General features: G+C 54.1%; 3 protein-coding genes across 8 annotated transcripts; 1 reads left to right on the forward strand and 2 right to left on the reverse strand.

Moving 5' to 3' along the window:
- Nucleotides 1-231: 231 nt before the first annotated feature.
- Nucleotides 232-12638, forward strand: PKMYT1 (protein kinase, membrane associated tyrosine/threonine 1). 4 transcript variants are annotated; one of them, XM_045820688.1, is made up of 8 exons: nt 232-340; nt 696-830; nt 8190-8696; nt 9621-10114; nt 10818-10924; nt 11060-11477; nt 12346-12423; nt 12501-12638. In XM_045820688.1, exons 3-8 carry the CDS (start codon nt 8346-8348, stop codon nt 12610-12612), a joined length of 1560 nt encoding a protein of 519 aa, XP_045676644.1. In that variant the 5' UTR covers nt 232-340; nt 696-830; nt 8190-8345; the 3' UTR covers nt 12613-12638. The 4 variants fall into 4 exon arrangements, with proteins under 4 accessions (XP_045676644.1, XP_045676646.1, XP_045676643.1 ...); XM_045820690.1 differs by having other exon boundaries at nt 240-830; nt 11060-11232; nt 11320-11477; XM_045820687.1 differs by having other exon boundaries at nt 240-830.
- Nucleotides 12639-12757: 119 nt separating this feature from the next.
- Nucleotides 12758-16245, reverse strand: PAQR4 (progestin and adipoQ receptor family member 4). 2 transcript variants are annotated; one of them, XM_045820691.1, is made up of 3 exons: nt 15761-16245; nt 14199-14420; nt 12758-14048 (listed from the first exon to the last, which is right to left on the reverse strand). In XM_045820691.1, the coding sequence occupies exons 1-3, from the start codon at nt 15924-15926 to the stop codon at nt 13615-13617; spliced, it is 822 nt and encodes a 273-aa protein (XP_045676647.1). In that variant the 5' UTR covers nt 15927-16245; the 3' UTR covers nt 12758-13614. The 2 variants fall into 2 exon arrangements, with proteins under 2 accessions (XP_045676647.1, XP_045676648.1); XM_045820692.1 differs by having other exon boundaries at nt 14199-14494; nt 15761-15898.
- Nucleotides 16246-17136: 891 nt separating this feature from the next.
- On the reverse strand, nt 17137-20883 carry KREMEN2 (kringle containing transmembrane protein 2). Of its 2 annotated transcripts, none has more exons than XM_045820785.1 (9): nt 20612-20883; nt 20204-20378; nt 19406-19497; nt 19217-19305; nt 18826-18979; nt 18279-18611; nt 18086-18211; nt 17927-18002; nt 17137-17712 (listed from the first exon to the last, which is right to left on the reverse strand). In XM_045820785.1, exons 1-9 carry the CDS (start codon nt 20706-20708, stop codon nt 17502-17504), a joined length of 1353 nt encoding a protein of 450 aa, XP_045676741.1. In that variant the 5' UTR covers nt 20709-20883; the 3' UTR covers nt 17137-17501. The 2 variants fall into 2 exon arrangements, with proteins under 2 accessions (XP_045676741.1, XP_045676740.1); XM_045820784.1 differs by having other exon boundaries at nt 19181-19305; nt 20612-20882.
- Between the last annotated feature and the right edge of the window lie 3625 nt (nt 20884-24508).

Consider the following 24508-nt stretch of genomic DNA (forward strand, 5'->3'; position numbering starts at 1 on the left):
TTCTGATTCCCAAAGCCAAAACCGCTCGTTCCGCGGGTCTAAGGAATGTCTGTCTGGCATCCCCACCGCATTCACCGTGTGGTGCACGACGTGTGTGTGTGTGTGTGTGTGTGTGTGCGCGCGCGCGCGCGTGTGTGGTGGAACCCGGGGGGTGGGGGTAACCAGCGAGCCCAGGGAACTCCACCTCGCCGGGATCCTACAGGACGCAGGAACTTCCTGTCCTGCCCTAAGGTGACCGCCTCCTGGACTACACCTCCGGGGCAAAATGCGGTGACTGCTCCTTTCATAGAAGAGAAAACTAAGCCAGAAAGAATCATGGTGACAGGACCAGGGTCTGGAGGTCGGTCGGAGTCCCGGAAGAGAGGTGGAAGGGACCTAACGTACAGTTCACACCCGTAGTAACGCCTCAGCGACACGACAGCAAGTAGTATCCGCTTCTGCCCCTCCCCCGGCCGGCGCCGGGAAGGCTTTGCGCCTGCGCAATAAGAACGCTCGGCAGGAGGAACTTGTGGGCCCCGATTGGCGACCAGCACGCAGGGACGTGAGGGGCAGAGCTCAAGAAGACTGAGCTGTTTGATGGGCTGAATTGGGGAGGGGGCGGAGCAAGAGGCGTTCTTGGGCGGGGACTCGAGTCCGGCTTGGAATTTTTGGCGCGAGTTGACTCCGCGCGCGTTCACGGGCCGTTCCCCTTCCAGAGGCTCCTCTCGCCTGGGCGTAGAGAGCTGTCGACGGCAGACCCTGGCCCTCCTGACCCCCCGACAGGTCCCTGCGGCCTCTGCTGACCCGAAATCTGGGAGCTCGCAGAGCTGCGCCCCGCCTACCCGCTCCAGGTGAGCCCAGAGCCAGCCCTGAGGGTCTTCCGGCCTGACCGCCCTCCCCTCTTCTTTTCTTCTTCCCCTCGCTCCTGGCACCCCTTGCCCTCGGAGAGCTCCTCCCCTGCTCACCCTCATCCTCCTCCCTCATATCCCTTAGACGTCCTCCCTCTCAGTCGGGCTGTGTCCCGCCGTGTCCCTCTGTTAGCTTTTCTTTGGCTGGCCCTGCCCCGGGCGACCCCGCCCACTTTCCCTCTAGCTGCTGGGGGTGACGGACCCTGCCGCTCCCAGTCCTTCCACAGACTCCCTGTCCCCTTTCATTTGGGAACCCCAGCGACTGCCCCCGCCCCTGTTACTTGTCCTTCCCCAGGAAAAGCCCCACCCACATTCCATCCACAGCCCCTCCCGCGTGACAGCTGGTCTACTCAACTCTTTTCGCCAGGGTTTGTTTCCCTACTCCCGTGGAGGTGAATCTGCTGTTGCCCTGCCCGGGAAGAATTCACAGTCTAGTGTGGTAGACCGAGGTCAGCAGATGTGTCCTGTCCAAAGAGAGGATGAGGCTTGTAGAAGCTGTAGAGGTCACCCTGGCCCTGCCTCTGCTCAGGGCCACACTGGATTCACCTTGCTCCTTCTACCTACCCTGCCCCACCCACAAACCTGTTTGGCCAGGCCAGTGGTACTAAAATGTGACTTTGGGATGGTCTGAGAACTGGTTTAAGATATAGGTGGCCAGTGTCTCCAAATGTGACAGGACTGGGTCTGGAGGCTGTACTTCTAACCAGTACCCTGGAGGATCCTGACATCCCAGCTCTTCACTTTGAGAAACCCTGGAATGGGATTCCTGAGGTAAAAGAGGCAGAGGAAGGGTCATCACAATATGTAGGGTGAGTTTTCTAGGCAGGCACCCATGGGGGTCCCTCCCTCAGTCCTCACTCTCCCAGGGACTGGAGTGTACACTTCAAGATGACTGTCCCCCTTGTTTCAGTTACTGGCTCACCTCTTGTTGGGGGTGGCATCTTTTGATACACTGTGGCTCCCTCTCAAAAGTAAACTCCCCCCTTTTGTTTTCTTATTTTTGTTTTAATTACAACATTATAGCAACACAAAAAGCCCTCTGTGCCCCAACACACAAAGCCACTTATACACATGGGGCCTTTGTAATTTTGTGTGTCTTTTAACAGCACTTATTGAGGAATCTGCATGCTAGACACTAGGCTGAGCCTTCCCTGAGGTTAATTTATAGGTCCACAAACCCCCTGAATCAGCCAGATGAATTTCAGAATTCAGAAGGTGTCAGATTTTAGAAAGCTAATAGGGTGCATATGACATTTATATGTAACACCACCCATGGGTCTGGGACATCATCCAATATGAAACACATTAATACTTCTGTTGAGAAATATATAAACATTCATACTTAGAGGGAAAAAAGGTCAGACCAGATTTTTCTGCCACATGAGTTTTACATGTAGATATTTAGTTGTCCCATTTGTTGTGAAGACTGTTCTTTCCCACTGAATTGTTTTGGCACCCTTGTCAAAATTAATTGACTATAAATGTGAGGGTTTATTTCAATTCTCTATTTGATCTTTATGTCTATCCTTATGTGAATACCACACTGTTTTGATTATTGTTGTTTTGTAGTAAGTTTTGAAATCAAAGTATGAGTTCTCCAATTTCATTTTGATTGTTTTTGGCTATTGTGGGTCTGGTGCATTTCCATATGAATTTTAGGATCAGCTCGCTAGTTTCTGCAAAAAAATCCAGCTGAAATTCTGATAGAGTTTGTGCTGAATCTGTAGGTTAATTTGGAGAGTATTATCATTTTATCCATATTAAATCTTTGGATCTATGAACATGTAATATCTTTCCATTAATGGAGTAGAGCCAAAGCAGGTTTACATTTGTTTGTATGGAAAATAATACAGGAATTAATCACTAATACAAGAATAAACTCTGTTTCTCATACTCACAACTGTAAACCTACTTTTGCCCCATCACTTATTTAGGTTGTCTTTAATTTCCTAAAGAAGCTGAGGGAACTCTGGCCTGTGTGGTTCATTTGGTTGGGTGTTGTCTCACAAAACAAAAGGTCACCAGTTTGATTCCCAGGTGGAGCACGTGCCTGGGTTGTGGTTTTGGTCCTGGGCCAGGGCACATGCAGAAGGCAAAGAATTGATGTTTCTCTCACATTAATGTTTCTTTCTCTCTTTTCTTCCCTCCCTTCCCCTCTCTCTAAAAAATAAAAAGATAAAATTAAAAAAACAAACAGAACATTTAGACTCGAAGGACAGATAAAGAGCTTCCCAGACAAAAAACTAAAGGAGTTCATCATCATCAAACTATTATTATATGAAATGTTAAAGGAATTTGCTTAAGAAAAAGAAGATCATAACTAGGAACAATAAAATGGCAATGAATACATATGGATCAATAATTGAATCTAAAAAAAAAACAAACAAAGCAAACAAGAAGAACAGAGATGGAATCATGGATGTGGAGAGTGTTTTGATGGTTTCCAGATGGAAAAGGGTGTAGGGGAATGGGTGAAGAGGTGAGAGGATTAATAAATACAAATAGGTAGTTACAGAATAGCCATGGGGGAATAAAGTACAGCACAGGAAATGGAGTAGCCAAAGGACTTACACGCCTGACCCATGGACATGAACAATGATGTGGGGATAGCCTGAGGGAGTGGGAGTTGCTAGGTGGAATGGGGAAAAAGGGGGAAAATTGGGACAACTGTAACAGCATAATCAATAAAATATATATATATATTTAAAAGCTGAGGTGCTCTGGCAGGTGTGGCTCAGTAGATTGAGCATCAGACTGCGAGCCAAAGGGTTGCGAGTTCGATTCCCAGTCAGGGCACATGCCTGGGTTGCAGGCCAGGTCCCTGGTAGGAGGCATGTGAGAGGCAACCACACATCGATGTTTTCCTTCTCTCCTTCCCTTCCCCCCTCTCTAAAAATAAATAAATAAAATCAGCTCTTTAAAAAAAAAAGCTGAGGGAAGAAAGGAAAGAAAGTATATATGCATAATGTTTGTTACAGTGACCTTATTTACCACATCTGTTTCTTTTCATTTGTTCCTGTGGGTTTGAGTTACTATTGGGTGTCATTTTCTAGTCCAATAGTATTATTCTCTCCTGCCTCCTTTGTGCAATTATATGCAAGTATATCACATTTCTTTGTGTTATATGCCCAACAATACAATTACACATTGTTTTATACAGTTGCTTTTTAAATTAGCTAGGAGAAGAAAGGAGAAGAAATATGCATTTATACTTCTTTTATATTGCATAATTTCCTTTACTAGTGTTTTTTGTTTTTTCATGTAGGTTAGAATTACTGCTTGGGATCACATGCTTTTAGTTTGAAGAATTTCCTTTAGTTTTTCTTGTAAAGTAGGTCTTTTGGCAATGAATTCTTTCTCTTTTTGTTTATCTGGGAATGTCTTTATTTTGCCTTTATTTTTGAAAAATAATTTGATGGATATAGGATTCTTGGTTGACAAATTCTCTCCTAGCACTTTGAACCCCTTATCCTGTTGCCTTAAAAAAAAATTACTTATTTTTATAGACAGAGGGGGAGAGAGGGAGAAAGAGAGGGAAAGAAACATCAATGTGTGGTTGCCTCTTGCACACCCTCCACTGGGGACCCAGCCCACAACCCAGACATGTGCTATGGCCGGGAATTGAACCAGCAACCCTTTGGTTCGAAGGCCCGGGCCCAATCCACTGAGCCACACCAGCCAGGGTTCCTGTTTCCTTCTGACCTGCATTGTTTTTGATGAGAAGTCAGCAGTTAATCTTATGAGGAGGTTTTTAAGTGATGGATCATTTTTCTCTTGCTGCTCTCAAGATTTTCTCCTTGTTTGATTTTCAGCACTTTTAATATAATGTGTTTGTGGATCTGTGTTTTTATCCTACTTGAAGTTTACTGAGCTTCTTTACTATGTGTTTTTCTAAATTACATTTGGGAAGTTTTTATCCATTACTTCTTAGCATATTTTTCCTGCTCCTTCTCTTCTTCTGGTGCCCTCATTATGTTTATGCTGGTACACTTAATGGTGTGATACATTTCTCTCAGGCTCTGTTCCTGTCATTCTTTTTTCTCTCTGTTCTTCAGATCGTATAATTTCTATCAATCTATCTTCAACTTTACTAATTATTTGTTCTGCCAGTTCAAATCTAATGTTTAACCCCTCCAGTGAATTTTCACTTCAGTTATTGTACTTTTTTTTTTTTACTTTTTTTTTATTAAAGATTTTATTTATTTATTTTTAGAGAGGGAAGGGAGGGAGAAAGAGAGAGAGAGAAACATCAATGTGCGGTTGCTGGGGGTTATGGCCTGCAACCCAGGAATGTACCCTGGCTGGGAATCGAACCTGGGACACTGTGGTTCCCGGCCCGTGCTCAATCCACTGAGCTACGCCAGCCAGGGCTGTTATTGTACTTTTCAACTCCACAATTTCCATTTGATTATTTCAATAATACCTATCTTATTATTAATATTCCCTATTTGGTGATATGTCAGCATGCTTCCTTTAAGCGTGGCTTTCTTTTGTTCATTGAACATATTTACAGTGGCTACTTTGAAGTCTTAATCTGTTACATCTGACATCTGGTCCCTCTCATAGGCAGTTTCTGTTGCCTTTTTCCCCGTGTCTTTGCACAACTTGCAATTTTTTGTTGAAAACTGGACATTTTTTAAAATTGATTTGAGAGAGAGAGGAAGGGGGAGAGAGAACAAGAGAAAAACAATGACTTGTTGTTCCACTTATTTATGTACTCCTTGGTTGCTTCTTGTATGTGCCCTGACCAGAGGTCAAACCGGTAACCTTGGCGTATTGGGTGACTCTCTAGCCAACTGAGGTACCAGCCAGGGTCTTCAGGTCATGGACATTTTAGATAATATGTTTTAGCCACTGTGTACACTGGTTCCTCACCACCCCTTCTAGGGCTTGTGATTTAAAAAAAAAATTGATTTTTAAAGAGAGAGGAAAGGCGAGAGAAAGAAAGAGAGACATATCTATTTGCCCTTCTACCCATTAGTGCATTCATTGGTTGACTCCCACAGGTGCCCCAACTGGGGATCAAACCTTCAACACCAGCACATCGGGCTGATGCTTCAACCAACTGAACCACCCAGCCTAGGCTGTGTGTGCGTGTGCACGTGTGTGTGCGCGTGTGCACATGTGTGTACGCGTGTTTGTGTGTGTTTGCTTATCTGTTTGTTTAGTGACTGGTTGGACCATTGTAGTGACTTCTCTTTCTGCAGTATGAAGTCTCTGACATTGCTCCTTACAGGGTCCAGCTGGAACATGTGCACAGTCAACCTGGCACACTGAGAATTTTGGGGGACTCTCTTTGTGCTTTCCCTGATCATATCCACCTGTCAGGCTACCCTAATTTCTGTCTTTCTTCTCTATTGCTTTTGTCCTGCAGTATCAATTGCTCTATAGACTGATATAATTAAATTTTGGCTCCTTTAACAGGGTAGCTTTTTAATTCAGTGTTTGAGCTTTGTTCTGAAACCAAGAAGGCTCTTAGCTGGCTCTTTCCCTGATTCTCTCTGCTAAACTAGCTGTCCCATGATTTAGCTTTTTGTGATAATGGAATCACCAGCCACCTTCTCTTTGCTTACCACCAGCACTGATTTTTAAAAAAATATTTGTATTTATTGATTGATTTTAGAGAGGGGGGAGAGAGAGAAACATCAATTTGTTGTTTCACTTATTTAAGCATTCACTGATTGATTGTTAAAATTTTTTTTTTTTTAAATTTTTATTGTTTATGATACTACAGTTGTCCCAGTTTTCCCCCCTTGACCCCTACTGGTTGATTCTTGCATGTGCCATGACTGGGGATCAAACCTGCAACCTTGGTGTATGGGGATGACACTAACTACCTGAGCTACCCCAGCCAGAGCCTAAATCCTGATTGATCCTGATTGATTCTTTTTTTTTTTTTAAGATTTTATTTACCTACATTTTAAAGAGGGGAAAGGAGGGAGAAAGAAAGGGAGAGAAACATCAGTGTGTGGTTGCCTCTTGCATGCTACCAACCAGGAACCAGGCCCACAACCCAGGCATGTGTCCGGACTGGGAATTGAACCAGCGATTCTTCCATTCACAGGCCAGCACTCAGTCAACTGAGCCACACTAGCCAGGGCTCAAGTGATTTTTGAGAGCACCTTTAAACTTGAACTTCTCATTCTGTTTCACATAAAGTCAGGTTTTTGGTGCAGGCAGGGGGTGGCAAGGAGAGAGCTTTCAGAGCTCTATTTTTGTTTTTTAATTTAAAAAAATGTTTAATTGATTGATTTGTTCACTTCTTTTTAAAAATAATTTTCTAAAGTATGCCTGTAGATTCTTAAAGTTTTTTTAAAATATTTTATTCATTTTCAGATAGAGGGGATGGGTGGGAGGGAGGGAAACATCAATGTGTGGTTGCCTCTCATGCGTCCCCAACTGGGGACCTGGCTTGCAACCCAGGCATGTGCCCTGACTGGGACCTTTTGGTTCGCAGGCCAGCACTCAATCCACTGAGCCACACCAGCCAGGGCTAATTTGTTCACTTTTTTATGCATTCATTTGTTGATTCTTGTATGTGTCCTGACCAGGCATCAAACCCACAACCTTAGTGTATAGGGTGATGCACCTATACCAACTAAGCTAACCCGCTAGGGCCAGAGCTCTCTGTTTTATAACCTCTCTCTCTCTAGGCAAAATCTTTGAGCTGCAGCTCTGGAGCTGAGGGCAGGGACAGTTATGCCCATCTCCCCGAGTGACACTGCTGCCTTAGGGTGAAGGCAGAAGCCTCTGGCCTTCTTAGCTTGCCTCTCCCAGTGTAGAACCTCCTCTGTAGGAATGAGCTGGGGTTTAAGTGATTGTGCTGCAGTATTCATAGTCTGCTAGACCTAAGACAGAGTTTCTGCCTTATCAGTAGGGGATGGTGGAAGGAGGGAGCCCTCTCTGCTACATTCAGCTGGAATTTAGCCTCTGCAACACAAGAGTTGAAAGTGAAACTACCACATGAGTTTTAGCATCACAACTAGGAAAAAGAAGGCAAGAAACTTGGAATTAGACCTTCTTTTTTTCCCTTTGGAATTGGAGATAAGGGAATGTGGGTCTGTGTGACTATTTCCCTCTTACCATCTTGGAAGGGATTGCATATGGTAATGTTAAATAGCAGTTGTGACAAGGCAGGGATTGCAGGCACATGCTGTACGGCTCCCAAACCTGCCTTGTTTTGACTTCTGCTGGACTGTGGGAGGCTCTGGGCCATGATCCCATGCAGTTGTTTCTGTGACCTGCAGGTACAGACAGCTGTATGCGGGTTTGTATAATTTGTCCTCTGACTTTTCCTGGCAGGTGCTTGTGTCTCCACGGCCTCCATGTTTAAAGCAGAACATGTGTGCAGAGTAGCCTCGGCCTTCTTCCACAGCCTCTCTGGGGCCACAGGACAAGGACCCATTTGAGTGGACACACTGTTCTGTACTCTACCTCTCAGGGCCTCCTGTGCTGGCCATGCCTGTGCCCACAGAGGGCACCCCACCGCCGCTGAGTGGCACCCCCATCCCAGTCCCTGCTTACTTTCGCCATGCAGAACCTGGTTTTTCCCTCAAGAGGCCCAGGGGGCTTAGCCGGACCCTTCCGCCCCGGCCCCCTGCCAAGGGCAGCATCCCCATTAGTCGTCTCTTTCCTCCTCGGACCCCTGGCTGGCACCAGCCCCAGCCCCGGAGCGTGTCATTTCAAGGCAAAGCCTCTGAGACCCTGCAGAGCCCCGGTTATGACCCAAGCCGGCCGGAGTCCTTTTTCCAGCAGAGTTTCCAGAGGCTTGGCCGCCTGGGCCATGGCTCTTATGGAGAGGTCTTCAAGGTAAGTGGAGTAACAACTCTATGGGCCTGTCTGGAGACGCCCCCTTGCTTCCCTACCCCTGCCTGGATAGGATAGTATTCTGGGCAGCTCTCTCTCCTCTTTGTCTCTCCTGGGCTGCCAGGTGGCCGTCCTCAGGGTTTGATTTGGCCACTTTCTTATAACCCCCACATAGGCCCCTTCGACAGCCCCTTCAGTGCACACTCCTGCCTTTTCCAGAGCCTGGCATGCCTGGGAGTGGCTCCCAGCTACCGTCTCCTCCCAGCCTAGAGCCAGCCACTCTGGGGTTCTTGGCGAGCTCTGCCTTGCCCTCTGCCCCCCTACTCAGGTTGCAGACACTTAGGCTATACCTTGTGTGCCACCTTTTTAAAAAAACATTTTCCAATAATTTCTATTTTCTTCTAAATGGTAGTTTTCCTTAGAGAAGTGCTATAAACAACATGGACCCCTAGATTACTTCTTTTTTTTTTTAATTGTATTTTTTCCCATTACTGTTTATCCCCCTTATAAACCAGCTCCCCCACCCTAGATTAATTCTTCCTAGAGGAAACCACTAAGCTTCTCAAATGGGCACCCTTCCTTCCAGAACTTTCTCTACACCTCTAAAATTGACCATATAGAGATAAACCATTAATATTCTACACAGTGAATCACACTGCCTGTATTGTTCTGTAGCCAGCTTTTTTCACCTCACACAATAGTCTGAGAGACCCTCTGTGTTAGTACTTAGATGTCTGCCCTGTCTCTTCCTTGTTGGGCCTCCAGGGAACCAGCATCTGGTCTTACTATTGTATGTTCAGGGGTCTTTCTAAGGTAAATGCCACACTGCACCTTCTGCACATGAAATCTTAATAGAATCTGCTGGATTGTGCTGCTAAATGGTTGGGCCACCTCCCACCCCACCTGCAGGCATTATCTTCCTTCCAGGTACGCTCCAAGGAAGATGGCCGGCTCTATGCTATAAAGCGCTCTATGTCGCCATTCCGGGGACCCAAGGATCGGGCCCGAAAGCTGGCTGAGGTCAGCGGCCATGAGAAGGTGGGGAAGCACCCACGCTGTGTGCGACTGGAGCGAGCTTGGGAGGAGGGTGGCATCCTGTACCTGCAGACAGAACTGTGTGGTCCCAGCCTACAGCAGCACTGTGAGGCCTGGGGCACTAGCCTGCCTGAGGCTCAGGTCTGGGGCTACTTGCGGGATACCCTCCTTGCTCTGGCTCACCTGCATGGCCAAGGCCTGGTCCACCTTGACATCAAGCCTGCCAACATCTTCCTGGGGCCTCGGGGCCGCTGCAAACTGGGTGACTTTGGGCTGCTGGTGGAGCTAGATGCATCTGGAGCTGGTGAGGCCCAGGAGGGAGATCCCCGCTACATGGCCCCTGAGCTGCTGCAGGGCTCCTACGGGACAGCAGCCGATGTGTTCAGGTAAAGGCTGGGCTTCGGAAGGTCCTTCCTGGTTGGGGTACAGTAGCAGAGGGAGGGAAATGCCATCCTGGCTCAAAGTCAGGAAGATTTGGCCTCTAGCTAGGAGACAGTGCCCTAAGAGTATGAAGGCCCCATCCTGTAGTTGAGGGGGTTCTACAGAGTCAGGCTAGACAGTGAACCATCTGGAGCTGCCCTACTAGATTTACCCATCTCTTTACCACATCTCCATGGAGGGACAATTATTACTCATAGGGAAATGGGTACAGGGGGGTTAAAAAAACTTGCTCAAAATCCAGTTAGCAGGTGATGAAGCTTAGACTGAACCAGGCTCTGGGTTCCATGGTCCATGCCAGTAACCATTGCTCTGCCTCTAACAGTCTATCCAGCCATGTCCACAGGACCCTGATAATAATACTAATAACCATAGTGTCTGTCAGGTGGAGGTGCCAGGACTCTCCACAGTCATGTGTGGGCCGTGCTGGGCACTGGGTCCATGCTTCATGGCGTGTTCCCATCATTGGTCCTGCTGAGGCCTTCTCAGAGCTCCCAGCCTCTCCTTCCCCATCTCCCTGGCTCATGGTGGAAGACAGCAGCCATTCCCCACCCTCTTCTCAGGGGTATCCTGGGACTCTGGGATCTGTGGCTCAAGGCCAACCTTGCTTATCTTCTGTCCCTGTCTCTGTGCCCACCGCCTGCCTCCCAGTCTGGGTCTCACCATCTTGGAAGTGGCATGCAACATGGAGCTACCCCATGGTGGAGAGGGCTGGCAACAGCTGCGCCAGGGCTACCTGCCCCCAGAGTTCACTGCCGGTGAGTGGGGGCAAGGATGGGAGGGGACATTGTGTCACAGGGAGGGCAGACTAGAGTGGAAGAGAATGGCAGGCTGTGGGGGACTGCTGGGTTCAGGGCCCAGTCACCCTTGACATGGCCCTGCCCCATGGACAGGCCTGTCTTCTGAGCTGCGGTCTGTCCTCATCATGATGCTGGAGCCTGATCCCAAGCTTCGGCCCACAGCTGAGGCCCTGCTGGCCCTGCCTATGCTCAGGCAGCCACGGCCCTGGAGTGTCCTGTGGTACATGGCTGCTGAAGCCCTAAGTCGAGGGTGGGCCCTGTGGCAGGTAAGCCTGGTGAAAGTGACAGGCTATTCTACCCTGATCCTTGGCCCTGGGGTCTGCCCAGCCTCCCTTGGCTCCCTGTCCCCACAGGCCCTGCTTGCCCTGCTGTGCTGGCTCTGGCATGGGCTGGCTCACCCAGCCAGCTGGCTGCAGTCCCCGGGCCCTCCAGCCACCCCGCCTGGCTCACCACCCTGCAGCTTCCTCCTGGACAGCAGCCACTCCAGCAACTGGGATGACGACAGCATAGGGTGGGTGAGAGCTCTGGACTGATGGGTAAGGGGTGGAGAGATGGGCTGTCACTGTGGCCAAACTCCATATAGAGGCCAGGCTCCATTGGGATTAGTGGTGAGCAGGGATCCCTCCCGCAAATCTGGCCCCATCATACCCTGGGAAGGGCACTGAGGCTGGCAGGAGTGCAGCCTGTCCTGGTTTGAATGCAACTGTTTCTTCTAAGCTTAGTGAGTGGAATGGCCACTGTGCAGAACTGGCAACTTCACCCTTAGGGCACTGCCACTCGAGGGAGCAGCTGGAGGGCCACAGCCCCCAGTGGGAGAGTAGGCAGTACAGCACCAAGCTCAGTGGAGGCTGCCAGTGCCCAAGGACAAGGCATTGTGTTTTTCATGGGACAAAGTTCTCAGAGCCTGGCAAGGCCACATACTGGGAGGAATTCCTTAGTCCAGGATCCCTGGTGGCCAAGTGAGGGGCTGTAATTAAGAAACTGTGGCAAAGGAAAACAACATGCTCAGGGCAGACAGTTCTCAGAAGGAATCATGCCATTAACCCCTTATGAAAAGGTCACCCCATTGTCATAGGGACACTTTATAACTGACATGAAGTACCAAATAAGCTTCATTTACCACAGGTTCACTCCAAAGCCAGTTCATTTGAAGTCCTTGTGTTCTGAAAAGGGACAGAGGTGGCCTTTGAGTGTAATGAGGTAGTTTTTAAAGTTGTGGAAATTATTCTTTGGAAGGGCACTATACTTTCATTGTTCCCAGCTGTGGCCCCTGTCTGGGAGGCTATACAGGGACAGGGCTGATCTTGCTCTTCCCAGGACCTCCTCCCCATGTGCTCCCCATTGCTTGACACCCTGCTTGTCTCGCCCACCCCATACAGGCCCTCGCTCTCTCCAGAGGCCATCCTGGCCAGGGCTGCCAGGAGTACCTCCACCCCCCAGAGCAGGCACACACTGAGGTGAGTGGGCCTAGGGTTAGAAGGCAGGGAGGAAGGTCTTTTGAATCTTGAGTGTCATTTCTCTTTCTTCCCCCCAGGGATGCCCTGGACCTAAGTGACATTGACTCTGAGGCCCCTCAGGGCTCCTTCCCCTCCTTTGAGCCTCGGAACCTCCTCAGCCTGTTTGAGGACTCACTGGGCCCAACCTGAGCCCAGACAGCCCTGGTGCTTTTAACCTTTTAATTCCTTCCCGCATCCTCCTGGAGGCTGGGGTCCCTCTGGGAACTCCAGTGGTCCCTTCTGCCTGGCCATGTCTAATAAAACATATTTGAATCTTGGGAGCGCCCAAGCTTGCTTGCATGGCAACACAGGGCTTTCTGCCCATTTTATTGACATCACCCAGGGTCTGAGGGCTCTGGGATGGACTGAGGCCAAGCCTTGAAGCAGGGCCTCAGGCCAGCAGATTGCAGCTGGGAGCCCCATGCTGTGTGGAACAGATTTCCTGAGCAGGTATGTCCCTGGTGGGCAGGTTGAGCTATTAGAGCATGGCGTTCAATGTGGAGGGTCGGCCCTCAGCCACGTGGGGCCCAGGTCCAGGGCCACTCAGCTCTTTACATCTGGCCAGTTACCTGGAAAAAGTAGCAGCAGTCCTCCTGCCCCTTATTCCTGGGGTAAAGGGATAGTCCTGCTACCCAAACTCCCCACTCCACAGTCTGGACAGAAGGGAGGAGTAGGCGAGCCTCAGGTTCCTAGGAGGGCTGGCGTGCAGGGTTGAAAGTCAGAGGTCAGGAATCATGGGCTGGTGGCCCGGCCAGCCACCCATGTGGTACCTTATGTGAAGGTCTGAGGAGGGGCACGGTGGGGTTATGGCTCTGGGCTGGCAGGACTCCAGCTATCAGAGAAAGCAAGACTTGACCCCAGAGTCCCTCTGGCCCAACTCTCATAGGTCACAGAGGGTAAGCTGAGGCCCTGAGAAGGACTGGTTTCCTTCCAGCCGGCATAGGAAGACAGTACCCTGGAAGAAGGCAGGAAAGGATGCTGGAGCTTGAAGGTGTGGATAGGAGAAGAGACTCCACAGGGAAGAATAGGTGAACAACCAAGGGCTGGGAAGCATCCAGGGAGCCAGCCCCTTGCAGACCAGCAGAAGGAGGGGAGCCTGGTGATGTTAGCCCTAGAAGATTGGGCAGGCTGGCATGTTGTGTGGGTGGTGGTTCAGTCTGGGGGGCAGGCATGGTGGGCGGCCCAAAGCAGGTCAGGCACGACACCAGCGTGCAGTTGAAGGATGGAGCCCACACTGAGCAGGTGCATGATCTGGTGTGAATTCCCCCAGTAGTCGAAGCGACCTGGTCCCCAACGTTCTGGCAGACGGGCCACGTTCACTAGTCCCCCAAGCAGTGCTAGGGCATCCATGCGCAGGTAGCAGGGCAGGGAGCCTGGAGCTCCAGAGCCTAGCCCCACTCCCCGAGCCCCAAACACCAGGAGGCGGGCACCAGCCTGCCAACCAAAAGCTCGTAGTCGGGCACTGGTGGAGGGGGCGGTAAGGGCCCTCCAGCCAGCCACACCTGACAGCATGGTGTAGCCCACCAGGGCAGCTGGGCGAAGCCAGGGCCTGCAGGCCAGTGTGCAGTGGATGATGGGCAGGGCTCCTGCAGAGGAGAGAGCAGGAGAGGGCACATCAGTCTGGGGGTCTGTCTGCCCTTTCTACCCAGGATTCATGTGAGTGTCCCCTACTGCCCCCTCCCCACTTGCCCCACAGATTTCATTCTTCTAGCCCCTCCCCCCATCCTTTGGCTCACCGAGGGTGTTGACAAGGCAGACCCCACACATATCCAGGGCAAGGAGCCGAGTGTACACAGGGCTGCCCCCTTGGTGGCACATGAAGAGATGGTAGAGCACAGAGCCTGCGGGTGGTGCCAGGCAGGCCACACAGTGTGTGCCCCCCAGCCAGCTATCCTTGCCCAGCTGACCCCAGGGTATGGTCATTGGCAGCAGCACCAGGAAGCCCAGCAGGGCCAGCCCTGGGGGGAGGAGACAGTTATCCATCACACAACTTCAGCACGGAGGACAGGTCATGTCCTCAGGAGTCCACAGTCTAGAGACATGAGAGGAATGAGAGCAAGACAGGTCTTGACAACAGTGATAGACAGCTATCGCCAGACCTGGGACAGAGGCAGGCCCTGGGCTTTCAGGAACTTTACTTACTCAGCAGAGCTCACAATAGTTCTGGAAGTAGAAGAGATCATTATCCCCACTTCACAGGTGAGGAAACAGTAACCTGTCCCAGGTGTCTCCGGCAAGTAGAAGAGAGCTCAGGCCTCTTTAACTCCCAAGCTGCTCTCACCTCTGCAACTATATCACCTCCCTGAAAGCAAGGGACCTCAAACCCCAACCTGGCCTCTGTGTGTCAGCAGAAACCAGAACATGGTGTGACTCGAGCTGAGCTCTGAAAAGGACATGGGGGCAATAATACCAGATCCCAGGACCCTTAAGCTTATTCTTCCCAACCCCATGTCTCTCCTCTCCATAAGTAACCAGACAAATGAAAGCTTTGCAATCTTCTGTCTTCTGAACGGGGCTAGGCCAGGCAGGAAAAGGTGGAAAAGAGCTTGTTCCATCTTCAACCCAGGTACCTCCTCTGGGAGCTCCATTCCCCCCATCCTAGGCGTTCTACCCTCCCTGCTGGCATTCTGACATTGCCCTCACGGGTCAAAAGCGGGCACAGCAGACTGGGGCCTCTGGCTACCCACTATTGGCAGGGTCTGGCCAGGCCACAGCCCCCCAGTGGAGGAGGTACCAAGGCTGGGCCCAGCCCGCTCAGGGCCCCCTCTCTTGGTCAGCACAGCTCCGCGGGGCCTCACAGGAAGAGCCCCACGCCTGCGGAGGTGGTGGTGGGGCAGCGGAGGTGTCACCACCAGGCGGAGTCCCAAGACTGGATTGTTCCGGAAAGGGTTGGCAGGGCGGCTGCGCGGGGAGGGGCCGGTGCCCGACTTTTCCTCCTGGACCCCTTCTCGCCCGAGTCAACACCCAAGTCTGGGACGGGTGCTGGTGGGGAAGGTGCACAGGGAACCGGGATTATGAAGGGGCTGGATATCAGGCTGCTTCTCCCCGGGGCTCAGAGGGATTAAGCAGACTTGGTCCCCCACTCTGCTTCCCTCGCCTGCCCTGGGGGCCCTGCCGGGGTAGCGGAAGCAGTCTGTGCCGTGCCGGACAATGGCAGCTTTGTCACCGCGGCTCCTGGCTGTGCCAGGACAGGGGCAGCCCAGAACCTGGTCGCCCCTTGGCCTGCTCCTCGGCCTTCGGGCCCCCAGCCCGGCGCAGGCAGGGCTGTTGCGGGTATGGGATGTGGGGCGCAGCTCACCGTGTGTGTAGATGTTGCCCAGCTCGTTGTGTAGGTAGAAGAGGCTGCGCAGGCAGCCCGAGCCGCTGCTGGCTGGACGGTAGCCGGTCAACACGAACTTGTTGAACTGCAGGTGTGGCGGAGAGCTGGCCCAATCCAGCAGGCGCGGCCCGGCCAGGAACGCCATGGCCCGGCCCGGGTGCGAGCGGGCCGCCCTCCTCTTACACCCCACCCTGCCTCCTCAGTGGGGCAGCAGCGGCGGGAGGCTCATCCCAGCGCCTGCCCACGGGCCAATGCACAGCTCGCGCACGCGCCGGCTTGGGGGTCCCTGCTCTCGCTCCTCCGCTGCGCAAGCGCGGGTCCGGCGCCCCTGCGTCAGCCGCTGCAGTGCACCGGTCTCCGCCTGGGCAGGCGCACCGTAGGGACGGTTCAAGGAGGCGGCAGCGGGCCAGTGGTCTCTCTGAAGCCGTGAGGACGGGTGCGGCCTGACGGGGGAGGGGACGGAAGACTCCGCCCCAGCTGGCCACCCCTGCCATCCCACCAGCGTAGATGCTGCGAGGGCCAATAGCTACGGGCTGGTGGGGAGGCCCCGCCCCGAGGCCACCCAGGCCTTCACCCTTTTAGCGTGATATTTGCGGTGCCAGTCTCATTTGCAGGGAGTGACTATTCACTTGGGACCTGACATTTTGGGTCCCGGTGGCTTTGCCAGAGTAACCCTGGCATCTCGCGTCCCCCTCCGCAGTGTGTGTCCCGGCGTCACTCACGACCTCCAGGTCAACGCACCTTTGGGCACTCACCCTCCCCTGCACAACCTTACCACCCAGCACCCCCCCTCCCCGCAGCCCGTGCTCTGTCCAAGGTGCTGCCAGCCCAAGACGTTTTCGGACAGGTCAGGTCTAGAGCTGCCGCACCCCCACTCCAGGGATGATCTCTCACAGGCCAAACGCCGCCGGAGCTCAGCAAAGTGGTCTGAGATGTCCAGGTTCCTAAGGGTGTGCCTGAACGTCCGGAACCCTAGGGTCAGTCTTTGAGCTTGAGCTCGACCAAACTCTTTCCCTGTTATCTCCCACAAAGTGCACCTTCAGCTCCGCCCAGGACAGTCAGGAAATGGGAAGAGAAAGGGCAAATAGGGAAGAAATGTCAGTTCCCGCCTGGGTTCATACTAAGGCGGGCCCAGAAAGGCGTCACTTCTACCACTTAACCTGGCCTTTTTCTCCCCTTCCCCCGGAATCCCGCGGGCCCCCAGTCTTCCGCCTGGGCGATTCCTCAGTTCTCTGTACTTCAAGCGGCTCCAGAAACTGCGTGTAACACCCTTAATATGCATGAACATGCCCAAACCCTTGCCTCCAGTGTTCTCAACATAACTTCCCACCACTTAAGAATTTGAAGAGCCGTACTCCAAAATAGCTCCTTTATTCAAAGTCCAACTGGCCTTTTGACCACTTTTCTTGACCTCTCATATTTGACTTAGGGCAGGAGTCCAGGACCACCCAAATAGGGGCTCAAAGACCCCTGAAATCAGAGATCTATGAGGAGGGGATCTGATTCCTTTTGCCATTTGGCCTTAACCATCTGGGCACCTACAGTCAGGTCAAGTTCCCAATAACAGTACCAGATGCTTCCTGTCAGATGTCTGGCCTCTGAGAGATGACCAGAGGCAGAGCTGCCCTTTAAAAGGTGGGAGGCCAAGGCAGAGTGCAGCATAGCGTCTCAGGTGTATATCCCACTGTCGGAGGATCCAGTGGACCCTGGGGATCTTAAGTCACAGAGCAGAGATGAGCGATCGCAGGGAACTCTGGCTGGAGGTGCTCAGCGGGCGGTAATTCGAGGCTAGACCCTCTGCCTCGGGGTCTCCAGGGGGGCGGGGCAGTGCCACCCCTCCAGGACGTCGGTACCACACAGCCCAGGTTCTCCCAGAGCCCTGGGAAAGCCTCAGAGCTGGGGGCCCTTTTCCTGGAGCCAGCAGACAACTCCTAGAGAGGGAGCAGATGTCAGCCAAACACCCAACCAGTCTCACCTCTAGCCTCCTGTTTCACTTGCTATCCCAGGCATGATTCCCTGTGTGGACCCAAGGCTGTGCCCCTCAAGAGCTTAGGAGTTCCGGCTCCGTTCCCCTTCTGGGCCCCAGCTCCCCCCACCCCGCCCCACTCCTGGGCACTGAGGCATCAGGCACCCCAGGGCGCGCACCGTTGTCGCAGGAGCGATAGCAGCAGCAACAGCAGCAGCAGCACTGAGACGGCCATCACTGTCGAGAAGACTCGGGCTGTGGGTACATGGTTGCGGTGAGGACAGGGCTTCAGAAGGTCTGTTCCCCAAACTCCCTCCCGCCTCAAGCGCCCGCCTCACCCCCCATCGTGGCCTCCGGAGCCCCAGGCCGGGGGCTGCAGCTCACATTGGCCCCGTCGGGGAGCGCTGCAGGGGTCTGGGCCGAGCCCTTGGGAAGCAACAGGTTCTCCGCCGCGTCCTGCACACCTGTGGAGAGGGGTGTGAGGCAGAAGGAGGGGGAATGATCACAGGGGTGATGGGTCGTGGGCCTCACCTCGGTAGGTGAGCGCGAAGCCCTGCGCGTGGCCACGTGCGTCGCTGCGGAAGGTGAGCAGCAGCGCCGCGGTGCTGAGGCGCAGAATCCCGGGTGGCGGTGGGCGGGCGCCGTCGAAGGCGCGGAGCAGGCTGCCCGAGGCCGCGTCGCGCAGCTCCAACCGGTCGCGCGGGTCAGCTAACTCGAAGAGGCGGAAAGTGAGCTCCAGCGCGGCGCCGGGCGGACCAAGTGCCCAGCTGCAGTTCTGGTCTGGCCCGTATTCGTCCGGGAAGTCGGGGGAGTAGATGACGCCCTGAGGTGCGGTCCAGTTCCCCTGACAGGAGCCTACCGACACTGTGGGCAGGGTCGAAGGTCAGAGCCGGGAGACCTACGGGCTCCACCCAGAAGTCCCTCCCCTTTCCAGCTAGGCCCGCACCCAGGCTGACCCAACAGCTTCCTCAAATCCTGCTCTCAGCTCCAGGCCCCTCCCTTGGCTCCCAGGTTCAGCCCAGTGCCCTCCTCAGGCCCCGCCCCTCAACCAGGCCGCTCTTTCTCGCCTTCTCCTCACCTTCATAGACGCCCAGTCGCCCATCGCCCCCGCACAGCTGGCCTGGGTGGCCGAAGCATATTTGGTCACAGTCGGTGGCCGGGGCTGGGCGTCCCCGGGCCAGGTCGCTCTCAGAGCCGCAGAAGCAGGCGTAGCCAGCCTCCACGCCCGCCAGCTGGGAGCACAGACTGTGTGACGCCAAGGGCAGGGTCTGGGGTAAGGGTGGGGGCATGGGAGCCAGGGGTAGGGCTCACAGTGGGAATCGGGTCGGAGGTTCAGAAATCAGTGCCGAAGTTTGGCGTCAGAGTTGGGAGTTGTTTTTTATCCTGATTTCGGTCAAGGTCAGGGGTCACTGGTCTGGGCCTGTGGGCAGTACCTGGTAGCCCTTCATACGGCAGAAGCGAAGGCACACCTGCACCGTGAGTTTCGTTGAGGTGCCACTGGGGCCGCTGAGGGCGGGGGGCGCTCCTGAGTCCACGAAGCAGCCCAGGTAACCGGGCACTGAGGTGGCAGGGGAGTCAGGGTCTGTCCAGTGCCTCCGAAGGTGAACTCCACTCAGGCAGCCCAGCGCTCCCACCCTTGTCCGGCTGGGCCCACTCACTGTGACACGTGGGAATGTCGCAGTAGCGCCAATAGATGCCCTCCTCCGTCTCAGCCACGTAGCACCATGGCTGCACATCACCGTCTGGGTTCCTGCAGGTGGGGAGAAGTCTGGATCCTGCTACCTGCAAATCCCAGGCACCACCCCGGGTCTATCGGCAAAGCGGCGACCGTGAGTGGTACAACAGCTTTCTGTTCTGCGTGTCCACTTCCGAGTGGACAATGGGAAGTCATTAAAGAGGCCTGAGGGCTGATTTTAGGTTTCAGCGGAGGACTTTGAGTGTTCTCTGTAGTGTTTGCTGCCCACCCAGCCCTGGGCCTCGGCCTTGTGCCTTGCCTCAGAGCACTGCTTTAAAGCAGAAGTGGTGACTTCTATAAGCAGAGAAGTGTCCTCCCGCTCAGCTCTCAGCTCAGTCCCTGCAGCTCCATACAACAGTTGTATCTCGAAACTTCCAACCCCTCTTTCACCGCTAGTGGATGCCCCACTCAAGAAGTTGTAGAGCAAGAACCAGGCCCCTCATTCCAGAGCTCGCTCTCTGGCCCCGCCCCCAAGTCCCCTTTGAAAGTCGGGGTCTGACCTGAGAAGTTGGGCACCTGAGGCCGACCCAAGTCGGAAACAGTTGAGTGCCCGTCCCCGCCCCCAGCGCAGACTAAGGCCTGCCCCCAGGCCTTCTGCTCCACCAATCCCGGGACCCTGCCTCACACCCACGCCTGCATTGGTGCACCCAGCCCCGCCTCCTGCAAGGCCCCGCCCCAAAGGCTCGCCTCCAATTGGCCCCGCCCTGGCCCCGCCCCTCACCGGCAGAAGTTGTGTGCTCCCAGCCCCCAGCGACCCTGGGGGTCTCTGGCGCTGCTGTAGCTGTGCTGCTGCGTTTGGTCCCAGAAGAGGCAAGGGCGGCCCGCCCCGCGCGGGCCCGTGCGGTTCTGGTGGCCACGGTAGTCGGCGCCGTTCACCTGGAAGCACTCGGATAGGCCTGCACGGCAACGGCAGGACCTTGGGAGGTTCAGAACCTGGCCCTGATCCCCACCCCACACCAACTCCTGCCGGTCCCCCAGCTGGCACCCCTGATGCCTACGGGGCCCTGGGGGCTGCTCAGCTGCTCCTGCCACCTGCCCTGCCTGGCCTCCAGGCTCGGGACCGGGCTCCTAGGTGCGAAGGCAGAGGAGGGAATAGTGACCAAGGTCCAGTAGCAGAATCAAGACTCACCTGGGCTATGCAGGCTCCCCGCAGAGGCCCCCCGTGGCGGCAGCGCCAGGAGGAAGAAGAGGAGAAGGAGGAGACTCTGAGGGGATCGTGTCCCCATCTCCCCCAAACTAGGAGAGGCTGCCCTGGCCCGCTCACGACCTGTTCCACCCCTGGGGTCTCTCCGGGGTCTTCCAGGAGACCTGGGGGGGAGGGGTCGTTGTCCTTTGACTGTGAATCCTCGTCGACTCTGGGCAGCACACTCCGTCTAGGGTGGGGAAATATCTCCTGCGGGTATTTGCATCCCAGGGTTTCTGCCCCTGAAGGCGTCTCTCTGCCCCGTCCTTACTGGGGGTCTCCCAGGGGATCTCTGGCCAAGTGCTTCTCCATCTCTGCTTCTCGGTGCTCGCGGGGGCGGGGGGGGGGGTCTTGCCTCAGCTCCCACACCTTCCCCCTCCCGCTGAACCTCGCTCTGAGTTTCCCTACAGTAGGTTTCTAATGAGCTGGCTCCTGCCCCCCTCGAGTCCTTCTGCGAGTCCCTCCCCCTTGAGTCCCTCCCCCTTGAGTCCCTACCTCCCCACCTCCCACCCCTGAGGCCGGGAAGCCCCGCCCGAGACTGGAGCGAAGGCAGCAGGTCCAGACGCCTTTCCTGCTTGCCCCGGGACCCTCAGCGTCCCGGCACGGGCCTCTCTGCCCCCTCCCCTTCTCAGGGTTGGTGCAGGTTCTAGTGGGATGTGTGGGGGAAGACCTTAATGGGGGAGATACAGAACCCTCTCCCGAGGCCACACGCCCCCGGGACACTACTCACAAGCACTCCTGAATGAAATGCACTTGGCACGCACTTCCACTCAGTCGCCCATTCATTGTCAGACGCTCACACACATACGCTCTCGCGGATCCTCATTCCCCTCGCTCCACAGGTCCGGATGCCTCTGGCCTGACAGAGGAAGTGCCACGCCCTGCCCCCGCACCCTCGAGACAGGCGGGAATGGTGCCCGCTCTGTCCCGGACAGGCAGGGGCAGCTGGTGTCTGGGGATGAAGGCAGCTGCGCCCCTGGTCCCAGCCTGTCCCTTCCTCTCCTCCCCCTTCTCTCCCTAAGACCCCTAGTCCAGGCTCCCCGGAGCCATCGCAGCTCGATGGAATTCCCCCAGCGGTACCCCCCTTTCCCCGGCGAAGAAGGGGGAGGTTAACAGGCCTAGGCAGGCGTGGGGGGAAATTCCCCGCCCCCTCCCCCTGGGCCCGACTCCACTGAGTTCTCTGATCTCCCAGCGCCGCCCGCCGGCTGCCCCCAGGGCTTGGGGGGAGGCCAGCGCAGGTGCGTTGGAGGGTGAGGGAGGGGACCTGGGGAGGAGATGGGTGGTGGCCCGAGGCCCAAAACGGACCAGTTTCTCCCAGATCCCTTGCCCCTCAGTCCAGCCTCACGCCTCACCAGGCCCAAATCAGGCTGTCCAGCCTGGGAAGACCTGTTCCCAACATGTCAGCACCGAACTCCTCCCAAGATGGGGGGCACAGGGAGGATTCTAGGAAGGCCAAGGTGCCTCTGCGGGTGATGAGAGCAGAGAAGACTTCGAAGTTAGTAATTCACACACAAGCTCTTGGGTAGGTGGATGGGGGTGGCACACAGGGGAGCACCGGAAGGAGGAGGGCTTGCTGAGACCCAAGGCTGGCACTGGAGTTGCCTCCTGGGGAGCTCAGTCAGTGGCCAGGCTGGCCCAAAGCTCACCTCTCAGTCTCCTGGCCCTGTGGAGCACCTGACTGGGAGTTGCTACTGGTGACTGGGTAGCCACCCATGGATTGGGTCCCCTTCTCCCTTCTGCCCGTGAGTACCATCACTGCAGAGGCTCCATGGGATCATGGAAAGCATCCTAGGGCCACAGGCCTGGGCCAGGGTCCAGGGCAACAGGGGTGCATGTGGTCCTTCCCAGCCCTTAGTCACAGCCTGTCAAGGAAAGGGTGAGGTGGGGGACAAGGACAACCAGGCTCCCACATGAACAATGGGGGGTATGGAGGGAATAGAGGAGTAACTGGCCCTTTCCCTGGAGGGAGTCTGGACAAAAAAGGACTGTCCATTGGGTCCACAGCACTTGCCTTCCCCACTCCCCACTACCTTAGTCTCCTGAAAAGGGGGTTTTGGTTGAAAGGGAAGGGGTGCTCAGTTCCAGGACTCAGGCACTGAGAGGAAGGGCAGTGCCCCCATTGCAAGCGCCAGTCCTAGGTGGCACATGGAACTTCCAACTAAGGAAGCCAGGGCCCTTGCCTCCTGCTGAGGGGACCCACAGACTGGGGAATTAAACAACAAAAATTTATTGTTCACAGTCAGGGATGGTTCCTTCCTGTGAACAATAGGAGCTGTGAGGGAGAATCTGTTCTGTGGCTCTGGACTGGCTTTGGTGGTTTGTTGGCCATCATTACCATTCCTTGGCTTGCAGAAGTGTCCATCACCTAGATCTCTGCCTCCATCTTCTCCCTGTGTGTGTGTCTGTGTCCAAATTTCCCCTTTATATAAGGATGACACTCATTGGATTAGGGTTCTCTCTTCTCCAGGATGACCTTGTCTTAACTAATTACATTTGCTACAGCCTATTGGATAAGTTGTATGGTATGTGGACTGTAGCTCAATAAAGCTTTTACTAGAAAGAAAGAAAGAAAGAAAGAAAGAAAGAAAGAAAGAAAGAAAGAAAGGAAGGAAGGAAGGAAGGAAGGAAGGAAGGAAGGAAGGAAGAAAGAAAGAAAGAAAGAAAGAAAGAAAGAAAGAAAGAAAGAAAGAAAGAAAGAAAGAAAGAAAGAAAGAAAGAAAAGGAAATGTGTTGGGTGGCACTGGTGGACATTGACAACTGATGGGACACATAGGGACAGGCAGGACAGTGTTGAGGATGGCTCTGAGCTCTACTTGTGTGGTGGGGCCACCAGACAAGGACAACAGGTAGACATTCCTCTTTGCTGCCCGCTTCTGGTGCTCACGGGGCACCCAGGGCCAGGGCCCTGGAGGCAGCCGGATACACAGGTTTGGTTGCAGAAGGGAGGGCTAGGCTAGTGCTGCACACCGACGAACCATGAACTCTGAAAGTGGCTGGGCAGAAAAGGACTGAGGTCCAGTTTCCAGAGCACCAACTACCAGGCTTATAGGTCAGGGGTTAGGAGAGGGAAGAGGATCCCTTGAGGAAGACTGGGAAGGAATGCAGGTAGGGGTTAGTGAACCAAGAGACAGTATCAAGGCAGGGGTGGTCAATGCCAGAGCATGAGCTCTGAAAAGCATCTGCTGACTTTAGTGAAAAGGAGGTTCTTAGTTCCACCCTGCAGAAGCTTTCCCAACAGAGGACATGGGGACAGGAAGCTGGGCTGGGGCCAGAAGGGGGAGTGGGGCCATGACTAGCTTTCCATGATGCTTACCTTACAACTTTGGGGACAGGGACTGGGGCCAAGGCTCTTAGGCCTGGCCACTGCTCCCCATTTTTAAAATTTGAGTTCCTTATTGATACTTTTCCTAACCCTTGTGAACTTTTTAAATTGCACAATTGAGACATTGTTGTGCACTGTCATGCACAGGAGCACAGAGATACCACCTACCCGAGGTGCAGACATAATAAAACAGGATTTACTGGGGGAAACTAGCAGCAGAGTGGGAGCAGGGAAGGAGAGCACCACCCCTCTGAGATGCTGCTGTCTGCGGAGGGGTCAGCTTCCAAGAGAGTGGTCTGCCCTGTGCACTTTGTAACAGTGATGGAGCAGGGGACATCTGGACTTAGGAGGACGACACTTCCAGCGGTTGAGGGGCCATGGGGCCACCCAAAGTGATGGCAGTGTCCAAATTTATGTCCATCTGGGTGTCCTCAGTCCAAGCAACATGGACCATCCATCTATTCTCTAAGGTAAAAGCAGGTTTGGAGAAGAAGAAATGCACTGGCCCCTGTGTCCTCTTT

This window comes from Phyllostomus hastatus, unplaced genomic scaffold, assembly GCF_019186645.2.
Source record: "Phyllostomus hastatus isolate PE091 unplaced genomic scaffold, TTU_PhHast_1.1 phas_scaffold_442, whole genome shotgun sequence".
In the NCBI taxonomy this organism is placed as follows: domain Eukaryota; kingdom Metazoa; phylum Chordata; class Mammalia; order Chiroptera; family Phyllostomidae; genus Phyllostomus; species Phyllostomus hastatus.

Coding starts and splice junctions, on each gene's coding strand:
- PKMYT1 (XM_045820688.1), top strand. CDS start 8,346: ATGCCTGTGCCCACAGAGGGCACCCCACCGCCGCTGAGTGGCACCCCC. Junction 10,925..11,059: donor GCCCCCAGAGTTCACTGCCG/GTGAGTGGGGGC, acceptor CCCCATGGACAG/GCCTGTCTTCTGAGCTGCGG. Junction 11,478..12,345: donor TGGGATGACGACAGCATAGG/GTGGGTGAGAGC, acceptor CACCCCATACAG/GCCCTCGCTCTCTCCAGAGG.
- PAQR4 (XM_045820691.1), bottom strand. CDS start 15,926: ATGGCGTTCCTGGCCGGGCCGCGCCTGCTGGATTGGGCCAGCTCTCCG. Junction 14,421..15,760: donor GGGCAACATCTACACACACG/GTGAGCTGCGCC, acceptor TCCTCCCCCCAG/GGCTGGCCCTGCTGGGCTTC. Junction 14,049..14,198: donor CTGCCTTGTCAACACCCTCG/GTGAGCCAAAGG, acceptor TCTCCTCTGCAG/GAGCCCTGCCCATCATCCAC.
- KREMEN2 (XM_045820784.1), bottom strand. CDS start 20,708: ATGGGGACACGATCCCCTCAGAGTCTCCTCCTTCTCCTCTTCTTCCTC. Junction 18,980..19,180: donor GCCGTATGAAGGGCTACCAG/GTACTGCCCACA, acceptor CTGTGCTCCCAG/CTGGCGGGCGTGGAGGCTGG. Junction 18,003..18,085: donor TCCGGAGGCCACGATGGGGG/GTGAGGCGGGCG, acceptor ATGTACCCACAG/CCCGAGTCTTCTCGACAGTG.